This window comes from Pithys albifrons, chromosome 4 (assembly GCF_047495875.1).
Source record: "Pithys albifrons albifrons isolate INPA30051 chromosome 4, PitAlb_v1, whole genome shotgun sequence".
NCBI lineage: Eukaryota > Metazoa > Chordata > Aves > Passeriformes > Thamnophilidae > Pithys > Pithys albifrons.
In genome coordinates, this window is record NC_092461.1 from 9,910,511 (window position 1) to 9,926,566 (window position 16,056).

The 16,056-nt window shown below is 43.8% G+C and overlaps 1 protein-coding gene across 1 annotated transcript in view; it reads right to left on the reverse strand.

Annotated features, from left to right (window-relative positions):
• NFX1 (nuclear transcription factor, X-box binding 1) overlaps nucleotides 1-9,056 on the reverse strand; it is a 57,010-nt gene extending 47,954 nt beyond the window's left edge. The window contains exon 1 of the mRNA XM_071553415.1: nucleotides 8,976-9,056. Coding sequence (XP_071409516.1) covers nucleotides 8,976-9,000 — 25 coding nt within the window. The 5' untranslated portion in view covers nucleotides 9,001-9,056. The remainder of the gene's footprint in view (nucleotides 1-8,975) is intronic.
• Nucleotides 9,057-16,056: the final 7,000 nt, after the last annotated feature.

The following is a 16,056-nucleotide window of genomic DNA, read 5'->3' on the forward strand; positions in this document are numbered from 1 at the left end:
CATTACTTTTTTTTTTTTTCAGTTAACTTACTGTCAAATGAAAGAAGGATTTTTAAAAAAACTAGGAATGGTCATAATTTCATAACTACTATGAGGAAGTTGGTGGCCAAAGGAAATAATATAACACAGAACTTTGTGGAAGTGAAGCTTTAACCCTAATAAAAATTAAGAATTTAAAATTACATTTAAGGCTTTTTTTAACCACATAATCTAATTCATATTTGTTTTTAAAGAGAGTCTCAGTTGAAACCACTTTGGTTTTTTGTCTTTGCATACACTATATATACACTATTATTTATATTTAATATTGTATTTATTACATTAATATATACTACCATTACAATGTAGTATATGTTATTAATATATTACTATATGCTATGCTATATAATATGTTATAAATATACTAGAAGGGCGGTCCCTGGTGTAAAGGAGAGCACTCCGGACTCTGAATCCCAAGGACCTGAGTTCGAGTCTCAGTGGGGACCATCTCCTGGCAGTAAATGCCTCCCTGCCATCCCATCCCATCAGATCTCGGATGCTCAGCAGGGTCAGCCCCGGTTAGTACCGTGTGCTGTGACAGTCCCAAGGACTTCACGATCACTGTCCAAGCTTGCTCAGCCGTGGCAGATGGACTTTGGGACTTAAAACGGTGGGGCCAGTTCTGCACACGCTGTGCCTCACCTAAAACATCCACTGCGCAGGCTGGAAGGGCACGTGGGGAGAGCCCTTCCCAAATCTTGGTTCACAAAGTCTTGGCCATACATACACATAAACATACAAATATACTACAGATAAATGGCAAATACAAATAGTTTGGGAGCTTTTTTAACCTGAATTTGAGACAACAGAATGAGAAGACCAGACAGAGATCTTTCAAAACAGCTAGGGACTGAGTTAGGAATAAATCTGAACTCCAGGGGATAGGAAGTGGAGAGGGAGGCACTGATCTCTCTCCATGATACCCAGTGCCAGGACATGCGGGGATGGCTGAAAGCTGTGTCTGTCAGGGGAGGATTGGACTTGACATGAGGAAACTTTCTCTGCAAAGAGGATGGTCAAAACCTGGTAGAGGCTTCCAATAGGGGAGGTCAACACCCCATGTCTGCCAGTGTCCAAGAGGCAATAGGACAAATACCCTTAGTAAAATGCTTCCACTTTCAGTCAGCCCTGAAGTGGTCAGGGAGTTGGACCCAATGATCATTGTAGGTCTCTTCCAGCTGAACTATTCTATCATTAGCACTGCAGACCCCAGTAGGTACAAAATACTAAGCTTATACATCTGAAAGAATCCAGACTGCAAGCAGCCTTCCTAGAAACATTCAAAACTGAAGGGAAGCTCTAGCCAGGTGGGGGTTGGTCTCTTCTCCCAGGCACTCAGTAATAGGACAAGGGGGCACGGGCTCAAGCTCTGCCAGGGGAAATTTAAGTTGCAGATCAGAAAAAAATTCTTTACACAGAGAGAAATCAGGCATTGGAATGGGCTGCCCAGAGAGGTGGTGGATTCCCCATCCCTGGAGGTTTTTAAACTGAGATTGGCTGTGGCACTGAGTGCCGTGATCTGGTAAATGGACTGGAGTTGGACCAAGGGTTGGACTTGATGATCTCAGAGGTCTTTTCCAACCCAATCCATTCTATGATTCTACATTTCTCATCTTAGCAAATATATCCTGTGCAAAGAACTGCAAATGTAAAGTTTTCTATTTTACTTTCTATGACTACACTTAGAGTTTTCCCATATTGCCAGTCTCTTTTCTCACTAATTAGGAGGACTACAAACACAAATTGTAGCCCTTTTTTATTATAATAAACAGTATTCAGTATAGATTACTTAGGTTTCATGTATCTTGATTTGCAAATAGGATACAATCCTATAATTACAGGCAAACCTTATTTCAAACATATTATTTGCTCTTCTAAGTTTTCTTTAGTATACCCTAAAATTTAAAGTCTGACAGATAGCTAATTGTTTAATAACAACATGTTTTTCAAACACCAAGGAGTTTACCTTTAAAAAGGGTATGTTGTTATTAAAGACCACTGTTTCTTTGGTTATGAGATGCAGCATGTAAAATACATGGATGAATTAAAGTCGACTTTTCAGCGTGGCCTCCATGAAGTGTAATCAGGACTTGAAATGTAACTGTGGAAGTAGCTTTTTTGAAAGCACTTTCCAAATAAGCCGTTAAGTTTGAAGAAACAAATGGGAAACCAGGATTCATGTATTTAAAAGGAGTTCCAAAATATTAACAATTCATTAGGGCTTTTTACTTCAGTAAGATTTCTATTCTTGCTGTTGGCTTCTACATTATTAAAAAAAATCCAAAGAAGCGGTAAATTCTACTAAAACTGATTTCTATCTACCAACACAACAAACAGGACAATAAATATACCAATGTAATAAGTAGCTAATACTGGCTAAAATTTCCTCTTGACACATACATCCACAAAAATTCAAAGCAAAATGAATCCTCCAAAGGTAGACTCCAGCGTGTATTTCTATAAAATAAACAAAGAAAATCACAGAACCTTTAGAAACAACCTCTATATTGCCTCACCTCTGTGCCTGGGAAGATCATGGAACAGATCCTCCGAGAGCTGTGCTAAGGCACACGGAGGACAGGGAGGTGATTTGACAGCCAGCACAGCTTCCCCAAGGACAAATCCTGCCTGATCAACCCAGTGGCCTTCTATGATGGGGTGAATACGTCAGTGCACAAGAGAAGGGCTACAAATGTCATTTATCTGGACTTCTGAAGGCCTTTGACATAGTCAAGCACAATATCCTGCTCTGAACTGAAGAGAGATGGGTGGACTGATAGGCGGGTAAGGAATGGGTTGGACAGTCACATCCAGAGGGCAGTGCTAAACAGCTCAGTCTCAGTGGATGGCAGTGACAAGTGGTGTCCCTCGGGGCCCATATTGCAACCACTATTATTTATTATGCTCATTAAACACATAGACAAAAGGAATCAAGTGCTCCCTCAGCAAATTTGCAGGTAACACCAAGCTGAGTGGTGTAGATGCCATTCAGAGGGATCTGGACAAGCTTGAGAAGTGGGCCCATGGGAATCTCACGTGGTTTAACAAGACCAGGTACAAGGTGCTGCACCTGGGTTGGGGCAACCCCCAGTGTCAATACAGGCTGGTGGGTCCTGCACTTTGGCCACAACAACCCCCTGCAGCGCTACAGGCTGGGCACAGAGTGGCTGGAGAGCAGCCAGGCAGAAAGGGACCTGGGGGGACTAATTGACAGGAAGCTCAGCAGGAGCCAACAGTGTGCCCAGGTGGCCAAGAAGGCCAATGGGATCCTGGCCTGGATCAGGAATAGTGTGGCCAGCAGGACCAGGGCACTGATCCTTCCTCTCTGTGTTAGTGAGGCCACAACTTGAGTGCTGTGTTCAGTTCTGGGCCCCTCAGTTCAGGAAAGAGATTAAGAGGCTGGACAAGGTCCAGAGAAAAGCAACAAGGCTGGTGAACGGACTGGAGAACAAGGCCTGTGGGGAGAGGCTGAGGGAGCTGGAGGTGTTTAGCCTGGAGAAGAGGAGGCTCAGAGGTGACTTCAGCACTGTCTAGAACTACCTGAAGGGAAGTTCTAGCCGGTGGGGGTTGGTCTCTTCTCCCAGGCACTCAGCAATAGGACAAGGGGGCACGGGCTCAAGCTCTGCCAGGGGAAATTTAACTTGGTGATCAGAATAAAATTCTTTACACAGAGAGTAATTAGGCATTGGGATGGCCTGCCCAGAGAGATGGTGGATTCACCATCCCTGGCGGTTTTTAAACTGAGATTGGACATGGCACTGAATGCCATGATCTGGTAAAGGGACTGGAGTTGGACCAAGGGTTGGACTTGATGATCTCGGAGGTCTTTTCCAACACAATTGATTCTATGATTCTAAGGTGCTGCACGTGGGTTGGGGCAACCCCCAGTATCAATACAGGCTGAGAGCAGCCCTGCTGAGAAGGACCTGGGGAACTGGTGAGTGAGTGGCTGCATGTGACCTTCCAATGTGCACTTGCAGCCCAGAAATCCAAATGTATCCTGGGCTGCATCCCATGCAGGGTGGCCAGCAGGGCAAGGAAGGTGATCCACTCTTCTCTGCTCCACCCTGGAGAGACCCCACCTGGAGTGCTGCATCCAGCTCTGGCATCACCAGCACAGGAAGGATGATTAGAGGGATGGAGCACGTCTCCTGTGAGGAAAGGCTGGGCAAATTGGGTTTGTTCAGCTTGGAGAAGAGAAGGCTTTGGGGTGACCTAATGGCAACCTTCCAGTGCCTGAAGGGAGTCCACAAGAAAGATGGACAGACTTTTTACAAGGGCATGTAGTGACAGGACAAGGGGGAATGGATTCAAACTGGAAAAGGAGAGATTTTGGTTAGATACAAAGAAATTCTTCACTGTGCTGGTGGTGAGGCACTGGAACAGGTTGCCCAAAGAAGCAAACCCATCCCTGGAAGTGTTTAAGACCAGGTTAGATGGGGCTCTGAGCAACCTAGAAGGGAGGTTGAAACAAGATGATCTTTACAGTCGTTTCCAACCCAAGCCATTCTATTATTCCCCGATTTTAATATCCGTAGGAACTTGAACGTGAATTAAAACCAAGCACATGAAACCTATAATTTCATGCCTGTTCTGCCATAACATTACACCTTTTCAGCATTAACTGTGGACACAGCCAGAAAGCCCTGGCAAAGTGAGGTACTCTGTGTGAACTACCCTTCAGAAGAACAATTTGATATGGGCATGTTTAAAAATATGAAGCAAATTAGTAAGTACTTAACTCATTTTAATAATTACATGCTCAGCTTCAAAAACAGAGTTTATACTGGGGAACAGAACAGCCAAACTTAACAGCTTAGGTACTTTTTCTATGAATACATCAAGGATGACATTTGAAGGTGTCACTTAAAGACATAATGCCTAAGTGACATAGGTTGGCACAGTTTCAGGAAACTACATTCAATTAGATTTTGAAGAAGATTAAACACTGTACTTTAATTAGTATCAAGTCAATAATTAAAATATAAGAGAGAAAAAAAAACAGTGACAAAGTCCAGCCAGAAAAAAAACAGGTAACAGACTCCACAGAACAGCCCCTCAGGTGTCAGAGGCAGCACTTATTTATTCTTAAATTAATTCAGCTTTATCACCTGTATGGGAAGAATTAATTTCTTTCTGAAGTTTCATATCAATACAAAACTGGAACAAAACAAACCATACTGATTAGTACCAGTTTTTGCAACTGGACAAGCACTCATTTCTTAATTGACCAGTTTTTATCAAGATAATATTTTTGGCTGAATTTATGGGTGTCTCAAGTACTGTGTGCAGTTTTGGGCTCCACAATGCAAGATGGATATAAAAATATTAGAATGTGTCCAAAGGAGGGTAACAAAGATGGTGAAAGGACTAAAGGACATGAAGAGCAGTTGAAAATACTGACTTTGTTGAGCTTGGAGGAGACTGAGGAGGAGACTGAGGGGCAACCTCATTGCTGCCCACAGTCTTCTCACGAGGGGGACTGGAGAGGGAGGTGCTCATCTCTCCTCCCTGGTGGCCAGTGATAGGACATGATGGAATGGCTGAAAGCTCCATCAAGGAAAGGTCAGATTGGATAGTAACAGGAAAAAGTTCTTGAATTCAAGGGTGGTCAAGTACCAAAAAAAGCTTTTCAGTGAAGTGGTCCTGACCCCAAGATTTTCAGTGTTCAATAAATGTTTGGATGATGCCCTTAGATATCTGGTTTAACTTTTAGGTTGTCCTGTGTGATGTCAGGAGTTGGACTCAATGACCCCTGTGAGTCCCTTCCAACTCGATATTCTACGATTATTATGTTCCGTTTTTACACTGTCTCTCAGCAGAGGACAAAACTAATTTGAGAAGTGATGTCTTCCATTTAAAAGCAGTTCAAACAACCTATTCTTTTACCTAAAGACAGATGACAGTATAGTGTGTACACAACAATGTGTCAGCACTCTGTATAACACAAAAAAAAAAGAAGAAAATAAAAGAGGAATGGTGCATTATGGAAATCTGCAGCTTTCTCCTTAGCACTGGAAGCTTTAAACCTCTTCCCCACAGAGTACCAAGCCTGTATATTCACCTACAGCATCTCAGACATTTCCAGAGACGACACAGATTTTGAAAATACTGAATTTCTTCCTTAACAGGAGTCAGACTGTTTCAGGTTTAAAGACTCAAGCAGTGCCACCCATTTCCATACAAAGCAATGTGCCTGCCCAAAACTTATTTTTATTCTAACTATATTAGCTCATTTAATAAAAGATATGCTCCCTTTCCACAACTCTTGCCAGAAATTTTTAGAGAAAGATTAACATGCAAAATCATCACTACCATAGGATCATAAAATGGTTCATGCTGAGACCTCTAGAGATCATCTAGTCCAAACAGCCTGCCCAAGAAGGGTCAGGTAGAGCAAGGTGCCCAAAACTGTATCCAGCTGGATTTTGAACATCTCCAAGGAAGGCCACAACCTCTCTGAGTGACCTGTTCCAGTACATGACCATCCTTTTCCTTGTGTTCAGCTGGAATTTCATGTTTAGTACCCGTTGCCTCTTGTCATGTAATACTGAGAAGAATCTGACTTCATATTCCTTACTCCCACCCCATGAAATATTTGTATGCAGCACTAAAATCACTCTTGAGACTTCTTCAGACTAAACAGCTCCAGCTTTCTCAGTCTCTCCTCATGTGAGGGCCCTATCCAGGACAAACTCCAGTATGTTCATGTCTTCCTTGTACACAGGGAGCCCAGAACTGGACACAGTGCTCCAGGGGGTGGCCTCACCTCATCTTTTCTCCAAAGCTGCTTTCTGGCTAGTGAGGCCCCTGTGTATATTTGGGCACAATGTTGTGTTCCTGTCTTTTTATGCTGTTGTCCAAATTCAGTGCATTCACACCTTGGACAGAACATGAAGTTTTAGCCCATTTCAAGATGGCACAGGACAAATATAAAGCAGGGCTTCGTCATAAGTAGCTTCATTGTCCTAACAAAAGTATAAATGTATTTTAAGTTTTCACTTTCCTGCTCACGCTCACAGGCTTTAGAGCAACCCCCTGATATCTTCAGTTTAATGATGCATTATACCATGTGTAACACTCATCTGTCATTGTGAGGCCAAAAACCCAAAACTACATTCAACAGCAATTACAGCAAATGATGAAAAAATCCCATTAACAGCTATTAAACACAATACACTTGTCCTTTCTAGGAGCACAGGGACAGAAAGTAGAAAGGTATAACAATGTGAACAATTATTCTACAATTGCCTTGTTCCTTGTATTGTTCCTCTTTGTCTTTGCATTTCCTGGGGCTCAACGATTGTTCACTACTGGTAAAATACACTGGAAGGGCAGCACATCTGCAGTGTCTGAGAACTGTCATTCTTCAACTCCCTGATCCACCCCGGAAGCAGAAATATATTTCAATTTCAAGCTCTCAAAATCATACACTTACTTTGTCCATGAAGTTGCAGGGCAAAAGCCAATTTACATCCCCTTGTTCTTGATAACACAGTGTTACCACAACAGTGAATCAACTCCAGGACTTATACCATGCGACAATATCTACGTTATCTTAAGTATTATAAAGCAAGTGTAGCAGTGGTGCACCATCCAGACTAATCTACTGCTTTTCAGTTAAGCAACTTTTAGCTCAGGATACCTATTTAAGATTCTTTATTCTAACATATATACACTGTACAAAAGATTTCATCATCAGAGCTGATCTGCAGCCTGACAGAATGAAAGACAAACAGACAAGCAGATGTTTGACTGTACCCACTTTACTGAAACTATGTCTCTGCTCTCTGAACCATGTCCTAGACCACTTCACTTCCCACAAGGCAGGTGAGGACCATTCTCATACCACTAAAAAATTGACCTCAAGTAACTTTTCCATCATGACAGCCAGGCTGCCAAGAACGGGGGATATTGTGTAGGGCACAGGATAAAGATAATCTGAGTTAACATCAGGGTGCTGCAAAAGTAGAGATTGGTATTTTCTTCTTCACCCAAGACACAAAAGTCCAGGATTCACTGTGACAGAAATCTAACAACTCTATAAACAGTGAAATGGGTTAGCTCATCACTTAACCTCAATGTGACATTGACTACCTGAGACTAGAGGAAAATTAAGAAACGTGAAGAAAAAACTAAATACTGTTAATTACTCTGAGCAACAGTGTTATTCCTAGAAACGTGCTCGGAACACAATTACATAAGGGTTAAGTGCTCACAATGCATGATAATCATCAAACGCGAGCCTGGAATACAGATGTTGGAAGGTTTCCCCCTTCTCAGCAGCAACAACCAGTGAAACTAAAGTTAATCTCAACCTTCATCTTACAAGTAAGAAGGGCAAAACAAATAGAAGAAAAAGCGTTTTCTCGCACTTGTGGCGCTAAATCCCAGTCCAGGTCGTGTCCCCACCCCGAGCCCTTGCCCAGATCACTCAGGGCAGGAAGCAGCTGCTCTAAGCAATGACCTCCGCATAGCCAAGCTCTGCTCACAGACCCCTGAACAGCCGCGGTGTTACAGCAGCTCGAGGGGCTGAGACACTGTCACTGTCGCTGTCTCTGTCGCTGCCGCTGTCACTGCGCTGTGCGGGCAGCGAGTGGCACAGGCGAGCAGACCCGCAGGCTTTACCGAAACCTTTGCCCCCTCTCCGCCGCCACACTTCGCCTGCCACACACCAGAGGCTCGCTCGTTCCTTCCCGGTCAAAGTTCTGCCCGGTGCGTCCCGCGGCCCAGCCATTTTGAGCGCCACGGGCGGCAACAGGTGGTGCCGCAGCCCCTCCGCGGCGCGGCCTTTCCTTCCCGCCCGGCGGCACCGCCGCGGAGCGGAGCGACGGCCGCTCCTCCCCTTCACTGGGGGAGGCCTCGGCGCCCCCTCCCCTCCCTTTCCTCCCCTCCCTCGCGTCCCGGCCGGGCCCCCCGGCCGCGCTCCCCCGTACCTGCCCCGGGCCGCGCCTCCGCCATGCCCCGCGCCCGCTCCGCTCCGCGCCCCGACGGGGCCGCCCCTGCGCGCGCGCCACGGGCGGCAGGGGCGGGGCGGGAGGGGGCGGGGCCGGCGGCGGTGGCGCGCGCGTTCCCGCGCTCCCGGCGGGCCGGAAAGAGCTGGAATTCGGGAATCATAGGATCATAGAATCGATTGGGTTGGAAAAGACCTCCCAGATCATCAAGTCCAACCCTTGATCCAACTTCAGTCCCCTTACCAGATCATGGCACTCAGTGCCATGTCCAATCTCACTTTAAAAACCTCCACGGAAGGCGAATCCATCCCCTCTCTGGGCAGCCCATTCCAATGCCTGATTACTCTCTCTGGAAAGAATTTTATTCTGATCTCCAACTTCAATTTCCCCTGGCAGAGCTTGAGCCCGTGCCCCCTTGTCCTATTGCTGAGTGCCTGGGGGAACAGACCCATCCCCACCTGGCCAGAACTTCCCTTCAGGGAATGCTGCGTGGTGGTGCTGCAGAGCGGGAAGGACACAGGGAAGCCGGCCGTAAATTGGCCGCTGGGGCGGCAGTCGGCTTGCCCACTGCGCTGCAGAGCCCGGCCAGGAGCGGGAGGGAGGGAGGGACGCTGCAGGACTGCTCGTTCCGCTGTGTCAGGGAATAGAAGAGGTGCGTTCCCTAAGCCACAGGACGGAAAGCAGGAATGTGTCATCAGGCTATCTATTGCATCCTGCATGCAATGCTCAAAGGAGGCGGCAGAGACACACGCTTGTCATCCCAAAAAGCCCACACAAGGATCCCTATACTCCAGCTGGCTCTGCAGGCAGATCTTGGGCTCCAGCTACAAATACTCCATAGAGCTGCACGATTCGTCATACTGCGGGTTTCGGCACCGGTGTTTAGCCATTGTATGATTCACACCTCCCTGCAGAGGTTTGCAGTGCCATGGTTACCGTGCAGCTACAGAGCAGTTCCGAGTCCTCACAAAGCTTTACAGATACTGCAGAGAAAGTTCATGGGTTTGTAGCATCAGCAGCTCTGAAGAATGGCACTTCAGGAGCACTGCTGTACACTGTCTGTCTGCACTTTGACCTCCACAGCCCCCTGGAGAAATTGTCCCTTCGAAGTTCCATTTGCTCCATAGTTCTACCGCTCCTAGTGGGCAAAGTTCGTGGCTTTAAAGCCCTTAAAGAACCGGTGGGCTTCTTGCAGAAACACCAGCTGTTGAAATGCACCCCAGACTCCTGGCATTGTAGACAAACTTTGCAAACCAGTATGGCAAAAGCCTTATGAAGATGTTTTGCCATGCATTTTGAGTGTGTTTGAAGTGTTTGCTGTATGTAAACACGGTGACCGTCTAAGGTTGCAAGGAAGGCATGTGGCAGTGGCATCCTTTCAGAGATGCTGTATGGTTTTCCACCTGCTGTCAAGAAACTTGCAATAGTCCTCTGGTTCTCATAGACTCCTCTGTCACTACTATAAAGATGTTACCATGATATTCACATAGAACTACTAAAAAATTTTAACACTACTTTTCCTGAGTACCACAGCACTACCACTTCAGTATCCACACTCATTTTTCTGTTACCACTAAGAAACCAGGTGTGTCTGGAAGGCACTGTAAGCATTTTCACCTGTATGTTCTGCTCCACATTGCCAGTTATTAGGTCTGTACAGGTTTTCCTTTGTTCTCAGTTTTCCCTTTTTATCTAAACAGTTCTGCTTTTTTTCTTCCTTTCCTGTCTAAAAGTTGCATTGGGCCAATTCCATCCACTCCTGACAGCCTAACTTAATTACCTAATATTTCTTTACAGGCATGTGACTTTATTTTCATCTTTACTTTGGCCAAAATTGTCTTTTTATCTTTTCCTCTTAATTTTTTCTTTTCAGTTCAGGAATAGGGGCAAAGATCTCCCCACTGTATCATACACCTTCTCTTAAAACGTGTTTTTTGTTTCTACTTTGTCATGCTTGAATACTTTTCCCATCCTTTTGCTATTTATCACTCATTTCTTTTTCAAGTAGCTGCTTTTTTTCATCTGACCAGTATGCCTGCCAGAAAGTAGCAGGGACAGACTGCTCCATATGTAACGTAGAGCTGGGAGGTGAGAGTCTGTAAATTCCATGATACCTGAGCAAGAAGAGCAAAGCAAGTTCACCAACAGTCCAGACAACAGCTCAGGTTGCTTTGTGAGCCTGTAGGGCAGCTCAAGACAGAAGTCAAGCCGGTGGGCAAGGATCAGAGAGGGTAGGCAGAAGCATATCTGCAATATAGTTCAGGCAGAAAGGACAAGAGCAGGTATTTTAAAGCAGCAGGGGCAGGCACCTATTGAGGTTTTTCAAGGCATGAGAGCTACTTATAAAAGTTGATGCTGAGTTTGTCCAGACAAACACCCAGGGTGGGGGAAAGGGACATGGGAGGGATGTACTCAGGGCTCTTACAAACATAGATCTCTTCTCTATGCAGCAGCGATGCTGATAAACAGCCTTCCCTTTGGGGGAGAGCGGGAGATGAGGTAGGGAAGCAGAAGGAAGGGAAGCCCTGGCTGTTATGGTCTGTGTCAACCTGCATGCCAAGGAAGATAATTCTCTAATAGAACCATATTCAGTCCTGAGCTGACATCATGGTATAGTCCTTTTTGAGAACCAGTCAGCCCATGGTGGGTCAGTGACTGCTCAGGGTGTGCTTTGACAGGAAGACAGCAAGGTTGTCATGATGCTGAGATTCTAGTGAGGAAGATGAAATGGACTACAACCAATAAACTACAAGCTTGGATGGTCAGCATGAGTCTCCTACATATACACAATACCCTTTTGTGCAAAGGATTTCCTGGAATTCCTGTTTTTTAAAGAAACTGTTCCTAGGTACTTTCACATGCCATTAGGGTTGCAATCTCTGCAGCCAGAAGCAGTAGCCTAATATGGTGCGGTCTACACATCCAGAAGCCAAAGGAAGAGTGCTGTGGGCATGGTCAACTGCAGCACACAGTGCTGTTCTCTCTTTGTCATCCTTTCCTTCCTTACATAAACCCCTTATAAACAAGCAATAAAAAAAAAAGAAGTCCACCAATATGTGCTTTCATTTTAAAAAACGTGTGTTGCTGGGGACAGCTTTTCAGAAGCATCTTTCCAAAAGCTAAATTTGTGCATAAAATTGAAAATAGAATCCAAACTTCTGACAGATGAAAAGTAAACCACTCCACGATACAGGCTGAAAGACTTTGAGGAACAACTTACATAAGGCATAAAATCTAATAATAAATCCCTTTCAAACACTTCAGGCTCTGGATGTCTGCCAGACAGACTGCAGCACCAGGAAAATTAAAAGAAATTTAAAGGAGTATACAGAGAAAATAACAAAATCTAAACAAATTCCTTACATCTGTGTTCACTACAGAAGATATGGATGAGATTCCCAAGCCAGCTCTTCTTTTTTGTGAGGGAACTCACTGGGGGTTACATCTTGAAAGACTGAGTATGTAATGTATAGGTTATGGAACATACAGGCAAAATTAATAGTAATAAATCACAAGGAGAAGATGGTATATAACCAGCAATTATAAAAGAATTCAGGGATGAACTACAAATGTCTTGAAAAACCTCTAGTATAAAACTGCTTTGGTAGAAGATGGGATATGTCGGCTACAGCTGACTTGTAAAAGAATGCCATAAGAAATCTAGAAAAGTACAGGCCTGATGTCCATAGCAGCCAATTTAATGAAAACTGTAAAATAGTTAGAATTAGTGAGCATATGCATAAAGATACTGTAATAGGGATGAGTCATAATGGCTTTTAGAAAAGGGCAAAGAATCATAAGCGTGCAATGGCTTCTGTACCAAGAATGACTTAGATATGTTGCCTAAAAGCAGCACTTAAAAGGAACCTCTAAGACTCAATCTGTGAGTTTTGGAAATCAGGCATCTCTAATTGGTGACAGGTGAACTGGTCATCATTTCACCAAAATGCACCCTGAGTTATCTTCACTGCAGCTTATATGTCAGCATTAAATGATTATTCAGTCTGTGTTCCTTGCATTTCTGTTACATATTCATGGCATTTCACAACATTTATTAGCATATATGCATATTCTTGTAATGGCTCTGAGGGTCTTCATTGGGGATCTTTGGTGGTTTTCGTTGTCTGAAGGCCCCCACAGTTCTAAGTGACCACTTTATGAATTCTTGGAGACAATGTACCTGGTTATACAGTAACTGGGTGTTGCCTGGCTGACTGTCTCAGCTCCCCTCTTCATTGTTTCTTTAAATCTCTTGGCTCAGCATTCTGTAGTGTCTATGTTGTAAATACAATCAGTTCTTGTTACTTCTCTAAACCCCACCAGATAAACCTGTTGGAAAAGAGTGTGTATGTGTATGGATATGATAGAGGTCTGCAAAATCAGGAACATCCCAGAGGAAACAGACTGAGCACTGATCTTTGAGATGTGACATAAAATTAAAGATCATTTAGAGTCCTGGCCAGGCAGCACTGAAAGAATAAAGTGTCAAAAAAAAATAAAGTTAAACTGCACTTAAACTGCCAAATATGGGTGCCTTGTTGATCCAAAAAAGTTTGAAGCTAAAAACCGTAGTGGGGTACTAATAACATGGTACTGTTTTGCAGAATAAAAACCCTATAATCCAGTGAGGTTATAGAGAGGTACGTTTAATCTGAGCCCAGGGCACATGGGGGACAGCTCCTCCAAAACATGCGCACCTAGTTGAGCTAACAAAGGGTTTATATGCAAGTAAGTTATACATATTTATTTTTCTTTCAGGCATAAATATTATTTTCTTAGAGAAGGCAGGGTTATTATAATGAGTCTCAAGAACTGATTTCCATTTACTCCGCCTCAAGCCACTCCTTCTTGCACCTGCGCTGTTTCTCCTGCTAATTTAGGGTAGTGGTCTTTGGGGGTCTTTAGGGATGAAGTAAGTCATCTTCCTCTTGTGAACTTTTTACCTTTTGCTCAGAACTGGTTCAAACCAGTCTTGTTGGCAACTTTTGCTGGTCTAATTGGACTTATCTTGTTCTTTTGACGTGTTTTCTGATTTATCAGGGGGTATCCTGGCTGTTTTAATTGGGCCCCTTGGTATTGCACCTTCAAGGACAGTAAGTGGGTTTTGCTACATGTTGCACAGTGAACTAAGCAAATTCCATGATAAGTATAAAAGCATAAGTAAAATAAGAAAATAAGTATTATCATTAGTCCTAGGTAAATAAGCATAAGTAAAATAGGCATAAACGAAATGAGCATAAGTAGAATAAGCATAAACAAAATAAGCATCATAAGCCCTAAGTAAAATAAACATAGGCTCCCCCTTCGCCCATCAGTACTGGTAACAGAATGGCCAGTCTGGTTTGAGAAACCTGAGTGTTAGTCAAAAGACAGTGGCCCAGCAGGGATCCCCAGAGATGACTTTTCACATGCTGAAATTCTGTACCCACTTCTGATTTCTGAGGTGCATAGCACAAGCTGATCTTGACTTTTGTCCTGATGTCTCAGGTCTTAACAGTGTTCTTCCTACTTATGGAAGACAAGTTCTGAAGTCCTCACACAGCCTTTTTACCCAGACCTAAAGAGGTGGCCTACAGCAATTGTTCCCCTCTACACATTGCTGACAGTGGACCAGTCCCACGGGGTTCCAAAGAACTTGCACTTGGGTTTGAAGCCTTCAGCAAGCAGCAGCCCTGCTGTCATAGGAGAAGAAAGAGGCAGGTCCCCCACAGGCCTAAGGAGGTGCTGAAAGCTGGTTTGTGTAAAGGAAACTTCCTAGGCTGACCATTCACAAGGCTCTCTGGGAGTCAGACTCTCAGCACCAGAGGCTTTGACTGCTGGGACTGAAGCCCCTTCACAGCAGGTGGTTGCAGTGAACCAAAGCAGGGAAGAATTTAGCTATAAACTGTATCTTGCTACAAAGTTTCTGAGCATCCATAGTCCTGCCTGGAAAATCTCGATGAGCAGTATTAGGTGCTGCTGAGATGCCCAGTATGAACACAAAGCATCTCCAATGTCCATGCAAAACCCAACATACTTGGCTTGCCATGCATGTATTTTTCAGTTAACTACACTTCTAACCAGGGCAAAAGGCACTTGCTCCATTGCATCTGTCACATGTACAGCTGACATGTAGTGGATCTAGCACTGAATAGTCCCATACCTGTGATTTCTAGTCAACTTTTCCTACTTTATGTAATTTCAGGAAAAAGAATAGAAGAGGATTCTACCAGTGTTGTGTCACACAATTTACTACACAAGATTAAACTTTTTTTTTAAAGGAAAGATCTTAAAGTTTAATCATGAAGGATTTTAAATAGGTCTTTTTAACCAGTACGCTCTCCTTCCTCTACCACTTATGATTCTTGGAGGCAAGGAAGTAAAAGAATTCACTGCATGCAGTGAAACAATATAGGAGGACCATGCCAGATCATTTAGCACCTGGATGTTATCCCAATACTGAGAAGAAGTGCTAAAAATGATATTTCAGAAATGATACAGAAAAAGTCTTCGATGTCATGGTAACAGCACGAAGAACCAAAGTCCCTCTCTGAGTTATTTTCATAATCAGAAGAAAGTATGCCTCTGAATTGATGAGTAGCCTGTGGCAACAGAGCTGCTTTCCAATATCTGACAAATCAGAGAGGAAAAGAAAAGAAGATCTAAAAAAGAGGTATTACAGTATTGAAGAAATATGCACAGAGCACTCAGAAAATACTGTAAAGAAGGAGAAAGCTTGAGAAGGGAGATAAGAATATGACATACCATTTTCTTCCTGGACTAGAAGTTGACTCACCCAGATTCCTACACAATGTCCTTTAGACTACAGGAAACAGGAGTTTTTTGCATCCTGGAGTACACTCTCCTGAAAAAAACTCTTGTATGTTTATTCTCAGGACTCTTAATACTGTGAAGTGATAACCCAGCAGAAAAGTTCAACTGGTGTGTCTAGATATGTCTTACACTAGAGGAAAAACCTGATAAAGGTGAAAATAGAGAAGAGCAAATATTAGCATATCTGTGTGAAATTCCTTTACTGTCAATTTATGTAACAGAAACTCATAATTCTGTATAGAGAGGTATA